This window comes from Python bivittatus, unplaced genomic scaffold (genome assembly GCF_059951505.1).
Source record: "Python bivittatus isolate LINGU-HERP-01145 unplaced genomic scaffold, Pbiv_v1 ctg000020_np1212, whole genome shotgun sequence".
Classification (NCBI taxonomy): Eukaryota; Metazoa; Chordata; class Lepidosauria; order Squamata; family Pythonidae; genus Python; species Python bivittatus.
In genome coordinates, this window is record NW_028277030.1 from 16,105,547 (window position 1) to 16,128,097 (window position 22,551).

At 39.3% G+C, this 22,551-nt stretch overlaps 1 protein-coding gene across 2 annotated transcripts in view; it reads left to right on the plus strand.

The window, feature by feature from the left end:
- The window catches only part of RANBP17 (RAN binding protein 17), a 240,644-nt gene that overhangs the window by 129,376 nt on the left and 88,717 nt on the right, over positions 1–22,551 (plus strand). For both annotated transcript variants that reach the window (XR_015795121.1, XM_088134974.1), the window contains exons 15-18: positions 6,512–6,585; positions 7,103–7,183; positions 20,329–20,392; positions 20,484–20,592. Coding sequence is in view for 1 of the 2 variants with exons in the window: in XM_088134974.1 (XP_087991100.1) it covers positions 6,512–6,585; positions 7,103–7,183; positions 20,329–20,392; positions 20,484–20,592 (328 nt within the window). In the remaining variant the exon portion in view is untranslated. The remainder of the gene's footprint in view (positions 1–6,511; positions 6,586–7,102; positions 7,184–20,328; positions 20,393–20,483; positions 20,593–22,551) is intronic.

The window sequence follows — 22,551 nt, forward strand, 5'->3', positions numbered from 1 at the left end:
TCTTTTTGACCAGGACTGAATAACAAGGCTTTAAAGATTTGTTTATAAATGAGGAGAAATTTCTTTTGTTTTATTCCTCAGACAAAGTGGTAAGTTGGAATACAAAATGGATTTATTTGATTAAGGTTAACGTATATAATTATTTTGGGTAGCTCTTAATGGACTTTTCCTGAATGAGTTTTTACAATTTGTTTATTGATAAGCAATGAGATATGGGAAGAAGGGACCCTTTTTTATTTTTGAAATATTAGAGAGGGTGTTAAGTTACTGAAGTTGTTTATACTTGTCTGGAGGAGGGAAGTCATTTTTTATATTTCTCCTTTTATTTTGTTCTCTTTTTTTCTTTTTTCTGTCTGGACTTTTTCTTTTCTTCACTTTTTATATTTCTCTTAGTTTGTATTAGTCTTTTATCTTTGTAAACTTTAATTTAAAAAAAGAGACAAGATAAAAGGTAAGCACAATCAGGCTTGCAAGATTCTGTTATTATAACCTATCTCAATTAAGTATATTTCTAGTCTTCCTGTGGAATCCGTTTCTTGATCTGGTCTATCCCGAAGGGTTGACATCAATTTTGCAAATCTCATTGTGCTTTATCTCCCCTCCTTCTTATATCACTATGAATTAAAGGGGAGCTTGCTCGAGTCTCTTCTGAATATTATCTTGTTTCCCAAGACTTAAGAAATGTTTCAGCCCTCTTTGTTTATATAACGGTTGTTTCTGCCTCAAGATGGCGATGGGAGAGCAACTTCAAATCTAAGCTCTCTGATTTTTAAAATATTTTTCTTTTAAATTTGCTATTCTTATATATAATGGTTCTTGCCTATTTCCCTCAAGGTTTGAGTCCCTGATTCTTTAACTGGTGGTCTCAGAATCAACTTGGATCTGAGGGATGTTAATTTATGCTTAATAATTATCACGTTCTAGATGGTAATATAATCCTTTATCTATCTCATGCACTTCTAGCTCAACATTCTATCTGCTGTAAAAGACTCCTTCCATTAGTAATTATTAAAGCTGATTTTCTTTAGGATGACCTGTTCACTCCTCCCATGACTTCTGTTATGTTAACAAAAGATGCTTTTGTGCTGGGATGGAAAACCCAGTTGAGTTCACACAGATATATGAGAGGAGCCTCCATATCAATAAACTGAAGTTATTTCAAGTGTTCAAGGCAATCAAATACTTTGAATTTCTGCTTGGTATTGAGTTGCACAGATCACTGCTGACAACTCAGCCATGGAATAGTATGTGAACAAGTAAGGAGAGGAACAGATGATTCTTTCTTATGATCTTCAACCTATGCCTTTGGAATTGATTCTTGGGGAATCTGCCTGATGGCAGTTAATTTGACCAGCAAAACAATTAGCAGATTAAGTTCCTTTACCGCACTTCCCATGACCAGGAATTGAAGCAAACCATTCTGGCAGCATTTTGGCTGTGGGGCACTTCCAAAATAGAACTATTCACATTGCTCCTGAATGTCCAGTGTGTGCAGTTTTGCAGCACAGAAGGAGTGGGTTGATTGTACATCCTCAAGGACATTTTTTCCCACTGAGGATCCCATCTACGGTACCTCTCCCAACCAGTTGCTGAATTGAGAAGGGCCATATTAAAGATCAGGTAGGACTCAGCCAACTTGCTTCCTTGTCATTTTATGGGGCCATGCCAACCTTGGTTTGAGCTCTCTAATCTCTCTCAAAACAGACCTTCCTTTGGCTCTTAGATTTCATGGTCTTTATGGGTCTAAGATCAGAGACCATGATGAAGAGCTTTTGGACTCCCATTTTCCAGTACCTGCAGTCAGTATAGGAATTGTATTATAGGGATTATAGGAGTTGTACTCCAAAATAGAATTTTCAAAGCAGTAAAATGCCCACCCCTACTTCATTTGAGCCATTATCTATAGGAAAAGCAAATGTAATACATATGCAATACTGTGTAACTTTAGCTTATATGGTTATTTTCAACTATCCTAATTTAAGAGGCTTCTCTTTCCCAGACCACTTGGTTCAACTATGTCACCCATACTGCTGCTTAAAATGACCCTGTCACCAGTGAAAACAAATCAGATTGTTGTTGTTTAATGAGCTTTTCAATTAACTTATTCAGTGCTTCAGATAAATAGATTTAAGAGGTAATGATCCTGTTTAGCACTCAGGTTTAACTGTCAAATTCTAGCAGTTGAAGGACATCTCTAGGGATAAGGGTTGACACAGATCTTGATTGGATAATAGAAATCAAAGCTAATGCATGATAAAAAGGAGTAGCAAGAGCCACAAGGATAACTGTGGATTAAAGGAGAGTTCTCTTGTTAAGCTTGACATTTCTCCCAGTGTTTTGTGTGTTAAACTCTGATCTCAATTTTAAATGATGGTAGAACAAAATATAGCATAACCCATGGTTTATTCTCTCTCTTTCCCTCCCTTCCTCCCTTAAAGTTGCATTTAGAGGTGTACACATTTTTTTTTCAAGTCTGAAACAGATACATGGTGTTCCAGATGTTCTGCCGAACTATTCCTAATCAGCTGCCATTTGGCAGAAACAAAACCATGCTGTGATCCTGAGTGGTTTGACAGGCCAGTTAGGGCAAGTCTTATGTGTGTTGCCCTCAGGCCATATCCCACTGGTCAGCCTGCCTCTCCAATCCTACTACTGCCTCACCTGTTCCAATACAGCAAGCCCTACTAGCCCTTCCCTCTTTTCCTCAGATGTTGCCAATGGGCCAGGCAGTTCAACTGGCCAACCTGCCCCCTGATCTTCCCAGTGTCTTCTCTACTTTCTTTTCCTTCAGCTGCTGCTGTTGATGTCCTTGGTTGTTATTTTTTTCCCCACTGTTAACCCATACTCTGGAATCATTTTTGCCTCAAACAACTCTCTTTCAGTCCATATCTCAGGCAAAACAACTTTCTTTGTTTCTGGACTAGTTAACATGTTTCCCTCTGTGCATGAACTACCCCAAACCACTTGTTCTGTGCATGGAATGTTCATGAATTATTTTGCAGATACTAGTTACGTACATAGCAAACAGTGCAATAGAAGCATGTATTGCTAAGAATAAAGAGAATAAAGAAACAATATACAGAGGGGCAAAAAAGTATTTAGTCAGCCACCAATTGTGCAGGTTCTCCCACTTAAAAAGATGAGAGAGGCCTGTAATTTCCATCATAGGTATACCTCAACTATGAGAGACAAAATGAAGAAAAAAATCCAGAAAATCACATTGTCTGATTTTTAAAGAATTTATTTGCAAATCATGGTGGAAAAGAAGTATTTGGTCACCTACAAACAAGCAAGATGTCTGGCTCTCACAGACCTGTAACTACTTCTTTAAGAGGCTCCTCTGTCCTCCACTCATTACCTGTAGTAATGGCACCTGTTTGACCTTGTTATCAGTATAAAAGACACCTGTCCACAACCTCAAACAGTCACACTCCAAACTCCACTATGGCCAAGACCAAAGAGCTGTTGAAGGACACCAGAAACAAAATTGTAGACCTGCACCAGGCTGGGAAGACTGAATCTGCAATAGGCAAGCAGCTTGGTGTGAAGAAATCAACTGTGGGAGCAAGAATTAGAAAATGGAAGGCATACAAGACCACTGATAATCTCCCTCGATCTGGGGCTCCACGCAAGATCTCACCCCGTGGGGTCAAAATGATCACAAGAATGGTGAGCAAAAATCCCAGAACCACACGGGGGGACCTAGTGAGTGACCTGCAGAGAGCTGGGACCAAAGTAACAAAGGCTGCCATCACTAACACACTATGCCGCCAGGGACTCAAATCCTGCAGTGCCAGACGTGTCCCCCTGCTTAAGCCAGTACATGTCTGGGCCTGTCTGAAGTTTGCTAGAGAGCATTTGGATGATCCAGAAGAGGATTGGGAGAATGTCATATGGTCAGATGAAACCAAAGTAGAATGTTTTGGTCTAAACCCAACTCGTGTTTGGAGGAGAGAGAATGCTGAGTTGCATCCAAAGAACACCATTCCTACTGTGAAGCATGGGGGTGGAAACATCATGCTTTGGGGCTGTTTTTCTGCAAAGGGACCAGGACGACTGATCCGTGTAAAGGAAAGAATGAATGGGGCCATGTATCCTGAGATTTTGAGTGAGCACCTCCTTCCATCAGCAAGAGCATTGAAGATGAAACGTGGCTGGGTCTTTCACCATGACAATGATCCCAAACACACCGCCCGGGCAACGAAGGAGTGGCTTCGTAAGAAGCATTTCAAGGTCCTGGAGTGGCCTAGCCAGTCTCCAGATCTCAACCCCATGGAAAACCTTTGGAGGGAGTTGAAAGTCCGTGTTGCCCAGCGACAGCCCCAAAACATCACTGCTCTAGAGGAGATCTGCATGGAGGAATGGGCCAAAATACCAGCAACAGTGTGTGAAAACCTTGTGAAGACTTACAGAAAACGTTTGACCTCTGTCATTGCCAACAAAGGATATATAACAAAGTATTGAGATGAACTTTTGATATTGACCAAATACTTATTTTTCCACCATGATTTGCAAATAAATTCTTTAAAAATCAGTCAATGTGATTTTCTGGATTTTTTCCCCCATTTTGTCTCTCATAGTTGAGGTATACCTATGATGAAAATTACAGGCCTCTCTCATCTTTTTAAATGGGAGAACTTGCACAATTGGTGGCTGACTAAATACTTTTTTGCCCCACTGTACTTTACTAGTGAAATGCTACCTCTTCTGGCATCTTCTTCTTTGCCACTGGGGGTTGTATATTCAAGCACTACAAAAACAACTTGAATGACTGGCTAGTGCAGTGAAATTACAGTTCTGAACATGCCTGAATTAACAGATCTGAAACTTTAAATGAAATTGTAGTTTCTGCACAAGTGGTAGATTTTGCAGAATAATACAGCTGAACAGATAGATGGCTTAAACAACTTTTCCATTTGATCTTCATGATTCATAGTATTAAGTTACAGAATTGTGTTCAAATCCTTAATCATTTCTTTGACTGTTCTATGGTACTTGGTCATAGACACTCATGCCCTCATAACCACTCAGCTGGATTATAGTGATGTTTTTTTCATCGGGCTGCCTTTAAAGACCACACAGAAGGGTCAATTAGCCCAGAATGCAGAGGCCTGGATATTGGTGGGTACTTGCTGACATAAGTACATTATGCCTGTGCTCTGGGTCCTCAGTAGTTTCTTGTTAGTTTCCATGTGCAATTCAAAGTACTAGTTTTGATCTTTAAAGCCCTACATGGTTTGGTACCAAGGTATCTGCAGGACTGTCTTCTCCACTCAGTTTCAACCCATTTATTAGTAGGGGGTGAAGGCTCATAAATGTTTTTCTCTGGCACTGCTAATGCTGTGTAACTCCCTGCCCACTCATAACTCAGGTCCTACCTTGTTAGGCTTCAGGAAATTATTAAGTTATAAGTGTGACCCTCTGTTTTTATTTAAATTGGTTGCTTTATTATTTTATCCATACTTCAATTATTACTTATGTAAAATTATATGGCCATTTGATTGTTGAAATTGTAACCCATGGTCAGCCCTTCGAGGTAGCCCAGACAGGAAACCAAAACAATGAGTACTAACACTACCTTTATTGTAAGGTTACCGTAACAGAATCTTGCAAGTCTGAAAGCACTTCTCTGGAGAGTAAAGGCAGGGGAAGAGAGGACTAGGGAGGGTCCCTTCTGAGATGCTTTTCACACCCCCATTCCTTCTGTGGGCTGAGATATCTTTTGTCTGACCATTGTCTAGGTTGTGGCTCCTCTTCCTCCTGTGTCTCAAGGATATTCTCACAGATCATTACACCCCCCAAGAGTCTCAATTGCAGTGGGTAAAACAAATATGGCCATCTTGTCTCAATGTAATTTCCACTGCAAATTCAGTTTTTGTGGGTAAATCGCAGAGTAGTTGCAAAACACCTTGTGCAAAAAAAAGTATCCAAAGTTTTAATAATTTATCTAAGATACTGCTGAAATAATTATTGTAGTAATCATTATAGAACAAACCACAGTTTTACAACTAAAGTTGGCTACTACTTGAATATTTTAATTTGGCAGAGATAAACACATCCAATCAGTTTTAGGAAAGAACATGGAAGATGGAAGGAAGACAAGAACAGAGCAATTAGAGAGCCTACAATTAGTGTTTTACAAAAAAAGATACAGTTCCATTCCAGGAACACCTAAATTTACAGTATTGAAGTTCTGATCTTATGTACATTTATCAGAGAACAAATCTCACTGAACTGCTTTGACTACACATGTGTAGATAATTAATTTACGCAATATTTATAACTATTATCCATCTTTTTCAATCTACTTATAATCATTACCAGCTTTTTGCAAATGAAATATTAGTTTTCTTCTTAATATAACAGATAGAGAATAAGAACTAGGAGTGGAGAGAAAAGTACAGAACTTCAGACTTTAAAGCCCAAGTAGAAATGAATGACTGCCTCCAGTTCTAAATATTTTAAAAGTCATAGCATGTTACTGAGATGTCACTCTTTATTTTTCTTTCAGGTTTACGCTCGAATGTCTGAAGTCTTGGGAATAACAGATGACAACCAAGTTTTAGAAACATTTATGTCAAAAATTGTATACGGTAGTTTTTGTTGCCAGAGTTAAATTTAAAATTTAATGCATAACAAATGTTAACTATTAATCTTTAAATTTTCAATTTGAGATTATATGTGTATGTAATCCATATTATCTTCCAGTCTCTTCCCCACTCTTTGCCACATGGTTAACAATATTCTGTTACTTCATTTTGATTGAATTTTGAAGACTTGCCCTTTTTCATATTTTCCTTCTATATGATTTTAAATTTTCTTTTAAACATGTTGCAGAATTAGAAAAAAAACTATTATCTTTTTCTGCAATTTTTTTATTGTATTAATTTAAATTATTTATGATAACCTTGACATTGAAAGAAAAGAAGGGAAGCAAAGCCAAGAAGAGCATAGCAACTCCTGGGGTTATTGTGTATATGATTGCTTACACCTGCCCTGTTAAAGACCTCATTTTGTGTAGAATAGAGTTTTAATATTATATAGATATACTTACACTTGGCTAGAATATATCTTTGTAAACATTTTCTTTTTAATGTTTTAGTGTTACAAACCTTAAATATTGGGGGAGATGTGAGCCTGTGATTTCAAGAACACTTCAGTTTTTAAATGATCTTTCTGTTGGATATCCTTTTAATTATGTATTACACCTGATATATGAAACTGGACTGTTAAAAAACAAATTGTGAGCTACTTTCTTTAATTTTAAAACTTTAAATAATTTTAATGCACAAAGATGTTTAACATTATAAGTAGTCCTCAACTTATGACCACAATTGGGACCAGAATTTCCATTGCTAATGCAGTCATAAAGCAAAATGCCGTGGTGATCACAATCCTGGCAGTCCCGGTTGCCGTCATTAACCAAGAATCACGGATCATTAAGCAAGTACCCACCCCAATCCAAGCCATTCCAGGCTTGGTCCCTCCCAGCCCTGAGCCTCAGTAAGGTAAGAGACTGCCTCCAACTCCCCCCCACCTGCCTGTTTCCTCCCCTATCTCTACCCTTCTGGCTGACCTGCACCCTGCCTTGCAGGGCAGCAAACAGCCTCAGAATCGCACGGCTCTGGAGCTGCTTGCCACGCCCTGGGAAGCCACAGCTGCCCAAGCCCAGTCCCAGCTGCAGTCACCCTCACCACCCTGCACTCCAAGACCCTTGTCAACCTGCGCTCTGCCACCCCAGCTGATCTTCACCATCTTCTTGCTCTTGCTACAGACGAGGCGTGCCTGGCCTGGCTGATGGGCTGGCTGGGCTGGGCTTCAGTTGTGGGGGGAAAAAAGCCAAAAGCAGCCCCAGAGCCACAGTGCACCAAAATGCCCCTTTGCAAAAAGCTCCTGGAGTGTGGCACACCAAAAGTCCCCTTTACACTGTGCTCCTGGGCTGGGCTGGGCTTTTGCTTTGCGATGCAAAAAACAAAAAGCCAAAAGGTGCATGTCAAAACACCCCTTTGTGCTGCGCTCCTGGGCAGGGCTGGGCTTTTGCTTTGTGCTGCAGAAAAAAAAGCCAAAAGCCCAGCCCAGCCCAGGAGTTCAGTGCAAAGGGGCATTTTGGCAGGCTGCTTTTGGCTTTTTTTTTTTTTTTTTTTGCAGTGCAAAGCAAAAGCCCAGCCCAGCCCCACCCAGGAGCACAGTGCAAAGGGGTTTTTTGGCACCACGCTCCAGGAGCTTTTTGAAAAGGGGCTTTTTGGTGTGCTGTGTCTCTGAGGCCGCTTTTGCCCCCCCCCCCCCCCCCCCCCCGGCAGCCAAAGCCCAGCCCAACATGGCTTGGCAGCCAGGCCAGGCACACCTTGTCAGCAGGAACAAGAAGATGGCGAAGGTCAGCTGGGGCGGCAGAGTGCAAGGGGCCAGGGGGGCAAAAGGGCATAGATGGGGGGAGATAGGCAGTTGAGGGGAGTTGAAGTGCCCCTGTAGTCATAAGCATGGGTAGGCTGCCAAACACCTGGATTTTGATCACATGACCATGGGGATGCTGCAATGGTCGTAACTTTAGGCATTGGTCATATGTCACTTTTTTCAGTGCATTTGTAACTTCAAACAGTCGCTGAATGACTGGTCATAAATCGAGGACTATCTGTAGTTATTTAGTTAGCCTTTTTGATGCATAAGACATGTTTAAAATATTGTCTTTTTGTATACAAGTTCTTAGACTTTTTAATAAGCTATCAAACTAATTTCAATCCTGCTTTAATAGGTAAAGCCTGACAACACTAAGTATTAGACTATGGTTGATAACCCACAGTGGCTGGATTTAAACAGCATGTAAGACAAAACCAACAAAATGTGCTGTGGTTTATCATAGAGGTGAACAACCTGTTACCCTCCAGACACTACTGAACTTCAGCTCCCAGCAGTTCCATTCAGAATGACCAGTAGTGAAGGATGCTGGGAGCAGTACTTCAGCATCACGTGAGAGGCCATGTGTTGCTCACCCTTAGCATGCTGTGTGAGCCAGGCTAGTCTTTTGCTTATTATTAATTCATTAATTAATTCATACGTTTCATTAAATTTATTATGGCTGCCCACTCCAGCAGACTCTGGGCAGCTTACAAAATCTAATACTAAGTTAAAACAATTTAAGACATAGACAAAACAAGACAACCTGGACTAAAAACAGCCATTAAAACACAGCGCAACAGCCCCCTCCCCAACACATTAACCCCAGGCTTGAGACCAATGCTAGGTTTTAAGAGCTTTTTGAAAAACCAGGAGACTGGGTACCATCTGTATCTCTGTGGGGCTGCTGTTCCAAAGGGTGGGGGCTGCGACAGAGAAGTCACACTTTCTTAGTCCCACAAAATGACAACATTTAATAGAAGGGACCTGGAGTACACCCACTCTGCCTGAACATACCGGGTGGGCAGAAATAATGGGAGAGAGGCAGTCCCTCAGATGACCAAGCCCTATGGCATGAAGGGCTTTAAAGGTAACAACCAGCGCTTTGAATTGTATCCAGAAGCCAACTGGTAGCCAATGCAGCTTGCATAGGGTTAGCATGTGGGTACAACGAGAAGTGCCCATTACTGCTTGCACCACTGCTTCTTGAACCAGCTGTAGCTTCTGGATGATCTTCAATGGCAATCCAATGTAAAACACATTGCACTAGTCCAGTTGTGGGGTGACCAGGGTGTGAGTGACCATCTGCAGGACTACTTGGTTGAGGAAAGGGTGCAACTGACCCAGAAGATGTACCTGTGCAAAGGTCCTCCTGGCTACAGCTGCCACCTGCTCTTCAAGCAGGAGCTGCAAGTTGTGCACAAGTCTTGAATAGGGAAGTACAACCCCATCCAAGACCAGTGGTGAAGACATCCCTGACCCGGGGGGGGCCAAAGAACCACAGCCACCCAGTCTTGTCAGGACTGAGCTGAAATCAGTTCCTTCCCATCCAGACCTGAACAGTCTCCAGACATTGGGTCAGTACCTCAACAAGTTCACTTGCACAGTCTGGGATAGAGATGTAAAGTTGGGTATCATCCGTATACTGATGATACTGAACCCTGAACTGATGGATTACCTCACCTAGCAGTTTTGTGTAGATGTTAAACAGGAGGGGAAAAGAAGTGCCTCCAATTCCTGCAGGTCCAGAAGGATATCATAGTCAGTGGCATGAAGGCTGCTGAGAGGTCCAAAAGGACCTGGACAGGCACACTACCTCCATCCAGATCCCAAAACAGGTCATTAACCACAGTGACCAGTGTCATCTCTGTCCCATACCAGGGTTTGAACCCTGACTAATGCAGGTCTAGATAATAAGCTTTTACTAGGGCACTCTGTAGATGGTCCTAAACAACCTTCACCAAAAAGGTGTCAAGCAATTTGTCCACAAGATTGTCAGGGAAATGGTCAAATGCTTATGGGAAGCCAGATAGATCCATTAAAGGTCTGGGGTGGATCATCCGAATGAGCCAAGCCCTGTGGAGGGAGAGGCAGAGTTAATCATGTCTGGACCAAGAAATGATCTGACCACAACAAAGGGCAGGTGGTAATACCGCCCCCCCCACCCCAAATATGCAAGTCACAGAGCAACTCCTTGGAGACAAAAAATAGATCTACTGTAATATGTGACCACCCACATGCATTGGAGGCAAGATAACTTGGGACAGGCCCATAGTTGTCATGGAGGCCATGAACTTCTGAATGCTACTAGACCCAGCCCCCTTCACCTGGCAATTGAAGTCCCCCCTGTACCAACAGATGGGTGGGGTCTTAGTCACCAAGTTGGCAATCAGGTCCAGGAGCTCAGGAAGAGATCCTAACGGGCAATGGGGCAGGTGCTACACCAAAAGGATTCCTAACTTGTCCCTTTAGCCAGTTCAAACACATAAGCACTCACACCCAGCCACCTCCAAACAGTAACCCTGGCCACAGATCAGCACTGCCCCACCCTCTAGCCCTGATGTCGAGGTTGCTGCAGGACCTGATACCCAGCCTGGTAGATCTCCAAGAGGGCGACATCACTGCCCCCCTTCAGCCAGGTCTCAAAAATACATACCAGGTGTGCCTGAACATCCACCACCAAATGATTGGCTTATTTCATTTCCCCAAATTCTCCCTGCCCACCTAAAGTAGACCTGCATAGGTAGTCCTCCTCCATCACATACACAAGGTGATGCTCTTTTTCCCTTCCTCTTTTCTTTTATCTGTCTTCCTGAGGATCATCTACAGTAGTTTGCAGCAGGCAACTGGGTGAGAGTTTTAGAATCCCAGATGGTTGCTTTAGAGTTTAAAATTGGCTATATTCAGCCATTTTTTTGCCTTTGGGTTAGCACCATGAGCTCAGTTATGTTGCTGGAGAGTCTGTATTTCAGGCTGAACATCATGACCAATCCTATCAAGCAGTTGATCGTGTATTAGGATATTTATGGTTGAATGAGCCAGTTATATATAGCCTGTAATAATTGTTTATATGCTTTTTTAATCTTTGGATACTGGTTATGAATGTAAAGGGAAGTATCACTTTCAAGTGGCAAAGATTGACAAGAATTTATTGTACTGCATTGCTAAAATGTTAAAAGGGTAAAAATTTTTGCTTTTTGGTGCTTTCTTGGGACGTACTAGTATTCAAAACACTAAAGATCAAGAAATTCTGCTTTAATTACCTTAGTTAAAATATGAAGATAACCAGATGAGAGACTTCTTGCTGATGTTTCTTCTTACTGGAAATTGCTCTTTCTTGTATGTGTAATTTGAGAACTCCATTTCTCTTAAATCTGAAGAAAAGTTTCAATAAATGTAAACATGAGGAAGTAGAAACCCCAAAATAGTCAAAAGGCCATTTGTATCCAGTAGCTTCACAATAACAAACAAAAACAGGGCACATACAAGTACACACACCCAGTTACAGGAAGTATTATGATAAAGTTAATTATTAGAAACAAAAGAGAATACATGAGAGCAGCACTGCTGCACCAACATAAAAGAAACACTAACACATTCCATTATGTAAATGAATTCAAAGCTATTCCATGACTGATCAAGCTAGAAGGGACGTAATGATTTATAATTCAAATAACTGAGCCTTAAAATCAAATTGGGCTAATATATTTCTAAATATGCAAGCCTGGAAAAAGTGTTAAAATAATACAAAAGAAGACAGCAACACAAATCATTTGTTGCCTCTTGTTGCTTAAAATTTCTCCCCTTTTCCCTCTTTTATCCTTTATCCTTTCTAAAATTATTTTTTAAAGTGTTACATGACCCCTGTAGCAATAAATAATCCTTATGCATAATAAAAGCAGCAATTTCAAGAAACATATAGCAATTGATTCTGAAAGGACATTATATACATATGAATGAATTAAACAATGAGAAGGCATTTAAAATTAAACTAATTATTTTTTAGTCTTTCAAATTAATCACAATTTAATGTACTCTGTGTGTTGAAAATGAGCCCATGGAATGTGATGTCCAAAAAAATTCCAGTGCTTCCCACAAAATTCTATATATATCATGGAAGCCTAATCTTCAATCTACCACAGTGGCATAATCCCCATCAAAATGAAATATGCTTGCGTTAAGTGAGCACTACAGCCACAGAGTTGTTCTGATAAACTAATGTAATGTTATAAAGGTCAAAGTTTGCAATACCAGGAAGTATTTATAAACACTTCATATGTAAGAAATAAAAAGTACTTTAGTATTATTCTTTAAAAGCTGAGCCAATAAATTTTTAAGAAGAAAAAAGTATGTACTGGTAAAAGCCAAAATGACCAGCAAAATTGGGTTGTTCATCATTTTCCAGCAAAAAGGAAAAGCAACCTCGACAGGTGTAATTTATCATTTTTCTGATTTAATACCAAAGAAATATATTAAAATAATAAAAAGAATCCTGAAATCCTCAAAATTTGTTGTGATAAATAGCCCTCCCTGCCTTTATTACATTATGTCTACTAACAGAAATATTGCATGGTGGATTTTGCCAGACAAGGACGATTATTTTCCAATAAAAAGTTGCATATTAAATTCTAGCACAAAAGTGGGTGTCTTAATACTTCTGAATTCTTTTCTCATTTGCCAAGGAACACAATTTTAAACTTAACTAATACTAACACAGAAGAATAAAATGAAACAACAGTTAGGTTAGCTTTACCATGCTACACCCATTTAAAACAAAAAAAGGATACAAATCACGTAAGTTTGGGTAATTGATTAGATGGCAACATTTCATTTATTCAAAATAATGTTCATTTCATGCTGCCAATTAAGGAAATAATTGGCAAAGCTAATCGGATTTTGTATATAAACTGAGAACTCTTTTTACTGCTTATTAAATCAAATAATTTAGTAAAATTATCTGTCAACTAAAAGGGTTATGAAAGAAAGAGCAAGAAACAAAAATACTATAGTCCTGAATAATCTTAAATTTAACTTTAGGATGAAAATGATATTAAATTCCATAAATGGTTTTATGTTTTTGCCATCATTATAGAGTTCTGGGAGAAACATTGCAGACTTCAGTCATGCAATTGGACATCTAGCCTAGCGTTCCCAGCAGAGGTTTTTTTCTGGCTCTGCTACCTGAGATCTTTTTGACAGGAATGCCAAGGCTGAAACTGGGATCTGTGTGTGTATAATATATGCTCTGTTGGAGAGGAATGAGTTGTCCATAGAGAATATTTATTTTATTTATTTATGAATAAATATGCCCATTCTGACATACGCCATAAAGAAATCCAAAGGATACCAGGGCACGGGGATGTCCTGAAAAGACAAAAATATCCAAGAGCCATAAGCTGGTAAAAAGAGGAACCTTCCATCTATTCTGACATCTGTTTAAAGCGAAGCAAACTGAAATAGATTTAATATTCTCAGGATGCAAAATGTCATTTTCTTGTTTCTTGTATTACCATTGTTATTATGTAGGCAATCCTAAATCAGTACATTGGAATGCCAATATACTGTCACCACATAGAATGATAATAGTATTTTACCTTATTTATTTATTTAGATACTGCTTCAATCCCAAACAGCTCTAAGCAGTGTATTGGATAAGAAGGAAGAATATAGTAATAACACATAATAATACTGGGTAGTCTTTAAGGGTAGCAAAACAAATTAAAGAAATCCAAACAAATAGTGACAGAATAGAAATGACCATCTTCAGTGCCACCTGTTCTATTTAAGGCTACAACAGACAACACCAGGCAAAGCTCAACCAAGAGTCTCCTAGTCACAGCCTCTACCTGCTCTTCCAGAACAAGCCTTGAGTCCTAGAGGCCCACCAAAGTGTGGGAATTTGCTCTTTTTGGGGCGTGCTACCACATCAAGAACCAAAGTTGGTATTGTCTCAGAATCAGCAGGCTTCTGAACTAACAAATCTGAGCCTGTTTCTCTCCATCCAGGCTCTAATAGCCTCCAAACATCACATCTCATCACCCCATTATCATCATGTCCTATCCACTCAGCTTCCAACCTGGAATAAATAAGTTATTTTATCCACAAAATGATTAGCCTGATGGTCACAGTTTACATTCACTAGGTTTTCCATTCTATCTTTCCCTAGTAAGGACCTGGTCATTATGAACAATGCAGCTGACACTTAGCAAATAAAATAAGGGTAGAGAAGGAGCTCCGCTTCACCTCCTTTATCACTACAAAAACAGGCTCGGATTTGAACTCATGCTTGTGTCCTGTTACAGTGGGGCAAAAAAGTATTTAGTCAGCCACCAATTGTGCAAGTTCTCCCACTTAAAAAGATGAGAGAGGCCTGTAATTTTCATCATAGGTATACCTCAACTATGAGAGACAAAATGGGGGGAAAAATCCAGAAAATCACATTGTCTGATTTTTAAAGAATTTATTTGCAAATCATGGTGGAAAAGAAGTATTTGGTCACCTACAAACAAGCAAGATGTCTGGCTCTCACAGACCTGTAACTACTTCTTTAAGAGGCTCCTCTATCCTCCACTCGTTACCTGTAGTAATGGCACCTGTTTGACCTTGTTATCAGTATAAAAGACACCTGTCCACAACCTCAAACAGTCATACTCCAAACTCCACTATGGCCAAGACCAAAGAGCTGTCAAAGGACACCAAAAACAAAATTGTAGACCTGCACCAGGCTGGGAAGACTGAATCTGCAATAGGCAAGCAGCTTGGTGTGAAGAAATCAACTGTGGGAGCAAGAATTAGAAAATGGAAGACATACAAGACCACTGATAATCTCCCTCGATCTGGGGCTCCATGCAAGATCTCACCCCGTGGGGTCAAAATGATCACAAGAATGGTGAGCAAAAATCCCAGAACCACACGGGGGGACCTAGTGAATGACCTGCAGAGAGCTAGGACCAAAGTAACAAAGGCTACCATCAGTAACACACTATGCCGCCAGGGACTCAAATCCTGCAGTGCCAGACGTGTCCCCCTGCTTAAGCCAGTACATGTCCGGGCCCGTCTGAAGTTTGCTAGAGAGCATTTGGATGATCCAGAAGAGGATTGGGAGAATGTCATATGGTCAGGTGAAACCAAAGTAGAACGTTTTGGTCTAAACTCAACTCGTTGTGTTTGGAGGAGAGAGAATGCTGAGTTGCATCCAAAGAACACCATACCTACTGTGAAGCATGTGGGTGGAAACATCATGCTTTGGGGTTGTTTTTCTGCAAAGGGACCAGGACGACTGATCTGTGTAAAGGAAAGAATGAATGGGGCCATGTATCGTGAGATTTTGAGTGAACACCTCCTTCCATCAGCAAGGGCATTGAAGATGAAACGTGGCTGGGTCTTTCAGCATGACAATGATCCCAAACACACTGCCCGGGCAACGAAGGAGTGGCTTCGTAAGAAGCATTTCAAGGTCCTGGAGTGGCCTAGCCAGTCTCCAGATCTCAACCCCATGGAAAACCTTTGGAGGGAGTTGAAAGTCCGTGTTGCCCAGCGACAGCCCCAAAACATCACTGCTCTAGAGGAGATCTGCATGGAGGAATGGGCCAAAATACCAGCAACAGTGTGTGAAAACCTTGTGAAGACTTACAGAAAACATTTGACCTCTGTCACTGCCAACAAAGGATATATAACAAAGTATTGAGATGAACTTTTGATATGGACCAAATACTTATTTTCCACCATGATTTGCAAATAAATTCTTTAAAAATCAGTCAATGTGATTTTCTGGATTTTTTTCCCCATTTTGTCTCTCATAGTTGAGGTATACCTATGATGAAAATTACAGGCCTCTCTCATCTTTTTAAGTGGGAGAACTTGCACAATTGGTGGCTGACTAAATACTTTTTTGCCCCACTGTATATCTGCTTTTTGTCCTCCACCATCATTTCTACATAATTATATAATGCCATGTTTTAGCTATCATTGTTAATGCTATGTAGTTTTGTGGTATGTATTTGTTGCGTATGAATGATGGAATAAGAAAGACCCACTAAAAGCAGGCCACAGATTGAGAAGCGTTTGTTTTAGAAGTTTTCAGTTTATGTAACATGAAGAATACTAGAATGAAGAGATGGTTCTCAAACAAAAGATAGTTCCCATATAAACTGGATGAGGTAATTGTACTCAAATGGAAAAATACAAGATGGTGTGAGAAGAGTATCAAGCTGGGACTGGCCCAGCCTTATTGGAAGTTATAAAAGAGGGTGGAAAGTGTAATACTTTGTTGGGTGTCCCACCTCAACTGAAACTGACTGACCAGCTAGGGTAGCTGTGTATGAATGTATGTGTGAGTGACTGAAGCTTTTACTTCAAAAAACATAATGAAAGTTGTAAACCTGTATTTGCTTCTACATGTCCTGGATAAAATAAAACAAGTAGCACAGGAGATGTTTAAAATAATCCCTCCTTATGGCTTATGTATGACACCTTAGGCCCTCAAGTGACATATGGACCCTGAAAGCATGAGTGTAGCTCCAGAAACAGCTAAAATTTCTTGTCAAACTAATTTTTAATGTGAAATGACATTATTAAATTCACCAAGGTGTGCCAATTAATTATATATGCTTTTATTTAAAAAACTGCCCTGGTACTATTCAGTATTTTTTTAAGAATGATCTTTAATATGCCCCACATAGACTACGTATGGATCTATACCACCCCCGAAAGAAAAAAAATAGTCCCTTTTTAAATGACATAATAAAGTGGCTTACAAAAAAAGCAGAATTACAATCATACTGTAACTCAAGTTGCATTTTGCAGCAAGAGGAACAAAATATTAAACAAACAACAGCAGCTGAAATCTAAGCCTACTAAGAAGTATAGAATGAAATGTTATCTTAGCAATTAAAAACCAACTAGACAGGATTAAAATTATTAAAAGCTATGTGAAATGGAATGCTTTGGACTCCACATCTGCATTGCTAATGCTCAACCTGGGTCCAGGCTCTTGAGTCCTGAGATCTGTGGAAATAATCATGCAAGGCAGAAAAGTATTGTTTATCAAGATGAAATGCTTCTGGATGAAATACCTGCAGAGCTATCATATTAATAGCAGTGGATATTCAAAGAAAATCATGCCTTTTTGCAGAGAAAGAGTGACACCAGAGGACCTCAGAGTAATGAACATTGTCTGTGTCTCCGGGGAAGGGGGCACAAATGGATAGATTAGGAAGGGTTTCTTTTTTCCTGCTTTCCAGGAAGCTTCAAGGTTGCAAAACAGTAGTAGGAGTGGATTTCTGAGATAACTCTGAGGATAACAGCTCAGAGGAAGAGTGTATTTTTACTGTAGTTTTTGAAGAGTGAAGGAACTAGGACTATTTATAAGGCTAGATTCTGAAGTGTGCTTATCTAACAGCAACTTCACATTGCATATGAATGAAATCTATTTCTTAGATGGGTCAAGATTCAGGACTGCAGTCCTATGAATATGCCCAGGAAATGGTCGATTCCTCAGTGGACCTGCTGAAACTGACTTCTCAGGGAACGTTAGCTATTTAGAGCAGGGTTTCTCAACCTTGGCCATTTTAAGATGTGTGGACTTCAACTCCCAGAATTCCCCAGCCAGCCATTCTGGGGGTTGAAGTCCACATATCTTAAAATGGCCAAGGTTGAGAAACGCTGATTTAGGATAAAGCCCCAGTGGGTTTCACCACTGAGTGCATTCCAGATATTTCACTCAGAGTGGAATGATTAAGTGGATCACAATACTCAGCAAGAATTAACTGCCTTTTAGAACACCAACTTCGCTATATGGTTCCAGGATAGGTGTTGCTTCTTTTAAGTGTGTTTCAACTGACCATTCTGAATTACAAACTGTCTTTTAGTGATAATTTCAAGAGAGAAGCAAACTCCTGTTTCATGTGATTTTTTTCCTCATCTGAGTCAGATACGATGAAATGCTTTCTATGTTTTACAATTTTTGGATTGAATAAATTAAAATGTTTACAGTTGGATCCACTGACTCAACCAAATGTTTGGTTTAGGTTGGTAATATCTGCATTAGAAATTGAAAAAAACGTATCCATGAACATTTTAAAATCCTGTCCATAACCAAAAAGGAAGGTGGCGTATATAAAACTTGGATCTTTAAGCAGTGAACCATGCAATGGTCTGTATCTGTCTTGCCCAATCTGGTACTGTACCTTCTGGGTGGATTGAGACTACATTCTCAGAAGTCTCAGTTTTATTTGCAACCTATCAAAAACTACCGGCTCAAGAAAGGTGGTAATTCTGTAGATAGATATAAAAATTATGGCAATTTTCCAGTACTGATTTTAAGTCTGTTGATAACATGAGGCTGTTTAGATTTGGTGTCACAGAAATATAATAAATCACTTCTGTTTAAACATGGCTACATGCTTATAACATGAATTATGTCCATTATGTAAATATTATTAAAAGTAAATTCCCAAATCAGAGTGACAGATGAGCTGTATCCTGGTAAAACCACAAGGCTGCTGATGTATACTTGAGACTACTGATCTTTAGGATGAGATAAAAGTAAATGAAGGTATTTTCACTTTGATTTAGATCATTTTCAGATTGCAAATAAAGTTTTTAAAAGATCAGTTTACTTCTACAATTTGAATTCGATTCCCACATCCTGAATACTGTAATGATTGGTTCACAGACTGATGATAATTCAGTTTTATCAACCTACTCCTCTGTTGTCAGTAAAAAGAAATGCCTCCTCTGGTGCCCAAAAATGCCATTACAAAAAAAGTAAGAAATCTCCGCCCTAATGTATTGGATGGTAAATTAGTTCTAAGTCAGGAATAATTCAGTTGCTGAAGTTCTTATAACCCTCTCCCTTTCATCTCAATACATTCTATTAAGATTCTGCAAATCTTGCTTGGAAAAATTACATTTGGCCAAGAACCTCATAGATACTTGACCAAAAGTAATTCTTCAAAGTAAGATTCTCAATTTTTAATATACTAATGGGTAATATGTCATGGTTTTGAATTACTTCAAAACTGATAAAGGTGACCTCAAGTTGAGTTTGATTCTTGGTAACTGGAGGAGAGCCCAAATAGTTTTATCTTTAAGCAACAATTTGAAAATGGTTTGCCGTTGCCTTCTGCCAGGATGTATGTGTGTTTGCTTTTTAATTTCCAGTTTAGTTTATAGCCCTAGAATTTCCTGATGGTTTCCCTCAACTATCACCCTTCTTAGTGATAACCCCCTTGATGATGGAACAGCTTATCCCAAAATCCAGTCCTTCCTCACCTTACTGGGCTTCCAAAGGATTGTAAAGATCAGCTAGAACCTGAATCCTGCTGCACACCTTTTCAAGAGCTAATATGGGAAGAGCTAATAATCTTAACCTTGGTTCAGTAGTGCTTTTCATTCCCAATGTGACTTAGAAGCAGGAGACCTTGCTTCATATATTAGATAACTTTATTAGGGTAACTGCTGGGATATGTAATGGAATAATGCCATGGTTTATCTGCAGCTTCTTCCCTTCTTGGCCATTGAAAAATGTGATACTGAAGTAGAAACTACAACAGGGAAGAGTTGTTGAATTTAAGGCCAGACAAACCAACTGCCATATTTCTCCATCTCTACAGATGTGCATGAAGAGCAGATCTGACACAGTTGATCATTGACTTTAGGCAAAGGCTCATGGATGACTTTAGGTTACATCTGTCCCATATTCCCAATGTCATACATTTCCCACTGGCTTCCTAAAAATATCATAAGGTTTTTTTTCACACATGTGCATGCACACATGCACACGTGTACATGCACATCTGTATACAAATGTATACACAGATATAGATATATGTATACACCCATATATTCTGTTGACATTGTCTCTCAGTATTTTAAACCATGTGTGTGGTATTAACAAATTAATTGGATTGTGTTATTTTCCTTAACAACAAATACTTATATCCTTTTAAAAAAGCTTGTGAAAATAGATGCTGTGAAGTTCATGCTGCAAAATCATACGGTAGGCCTTTTTAGTTTGTTTTAATATTTAAAAAAGTTGCTAATGTTAAATCATGAATAAATTTATTTTGTTATCTGTTCTTTACTACCAGAGTAAACACTTTCCATTCTTGGGTGTCAATGATAATTATGGTTTGAGCGATCTTAGGTGCAGAACGACCTTCTATACTGCTCTCACACGACTCCTCATGGTAGATTTAGGTAAGAACTGGTTCATCTTTTTTTCTTCTGATATTGCACCGATTTCTTGACAAAGTTCTTAGCATTGGTGCTATTTTTTTCAGTCAAAATAAAGCCATGCTAGATAATTCTGAAAATATTATGTTGAAATCTAGTAGGTTAGATTACATATAGAGAAGGCAAAGTTTCAGGTTTGGGGTTTTAATATCATTAAAACCTAAAGTGTGGGTCAGAAAAATTCAAATGCATCTTCTTGTATGAATGTTGTTGCAGCTTATCTCAATATGTTATCTTTGTAACATATACTGTATATTCTCTGCTTGCATTATTCAAAACCATCTGGAGCTACATATTTGACAAAAGTTCCACTCCCTGCCCTGATCATTTTTTAAAAAAGATTTCTTTAATTAAAATGCTAGATAAACCCAATCAGCTAGGTAGGAAAACTGTGATTTTAGTCACCAACAACTATTGGTCTTCATAGATAAATTCTATATGTTTAGAACATAATTTAACATCATAATTACATCTTTGACCTTAAATTCTTAGCAAGAATCTGGTCCACCTTTGTATTAATTTGTAATCAGAATCTAAAAGTTTATTAGGGTTTTTTTCCAACTACTACAGCAGTTACATATTTGGAACTTTTCAATCTGTGACTTCTTAAATATATTTAAACTAGATTCATAGTGTTGTTCCTTTCTTCTTTTTTTTCTTAAGTGGGCTAAAGATTATATGGCTGTAAAAATTATATGGCACTTATATTTTTAAGTGCCAACAGTGTGAAAGCAAACATTTTCCCCTGGTGGGCACTCTGTCTCATATCTTGGAGAAATGACATGTAGTTAAGTCATGCCCTCGCTACCAAGCATTCCCTAAACAGGAGAGGACAACTAGTCCTCCCACTTGTTAATGTCTCTGGGAAAAAGCACTAAGAGTGTTCAGTTTTGAAGCTTACAGTGTATAGCCAAAGGCGCCTTATAGCCTATCTGCAGATGTAAGATACTGAAATAGTTGTGGTGACTAAAATCACATTTTTCCTACCTAGCTGATTATACATGAAGTCTCAGTACTGAGCAAGCCAAATAGCCCTCATACTCTGGGCTGGGTATTCTAAACACAAACGTATAAACTGGCTTAGAAGTGATCAAAATGATCAGAGGCTGAGGTGAGGAAGTGAAAGACGTTTGTTTGTTTGTTTGTTTATATTTCAAATTTAGCCACTGCTCATCTCACTCAGAGTGACTCTGATCCTTCCTTAGATTTTCTCTTCCCGGTCACTTCAGTGGAATTCACCTAACTTGGAACAGTCCTAGTCAACCTCCCTGAGATTCTCTAGAGCTAACTCTGCAAGTGGTACCATCTGTCACTCTGTGGAGGAGTGTGTCTAGAATTTCTGAGTCCATGTTAATTTAGTCAGACATTATGGTGCCACAACAACTGAGCTGTTTGTATCAGGAACTATAGATAGTGCAACAGATACTGCAGCACTGAAACTGCATGCTTCTTTTGCCTGGGGGACTCACTTTCTGAGCCCGTTTCCACCATTTTCCTACTCAGTAGGGTACTGTCAAAAATAACCATAGACAAGACTAATTGTATACAGATAATCTCCTGGTGACCGTGTCAGGCTTGGTTTGCTCCCCTCCATCTGTCAAAATAATATATACCTCTCACAGGATGCTTAGATCTGGATCTTTATGAGGGCAAATATGATCCCTCATTATTCAATCTAACAGTGTGGAAAATTCTTATGTGGCTTCTCTCTGCATTGAAGCCCAGGAGACTCTACTAACTGCAAAAACAAAACAAAACTGTAGTGAGCAAAGCCTACTATTGAAAATGGAAGATATTTGAAACATTTGCAACCAAGGAACATACTGACCAATCTACTGTTTCATACACTATTTGCTTTATACTGCTGTTGAGAAATATGTGGCTTCTCATCCTTAATGGTTCATCTCCTAATGGATGAGATAT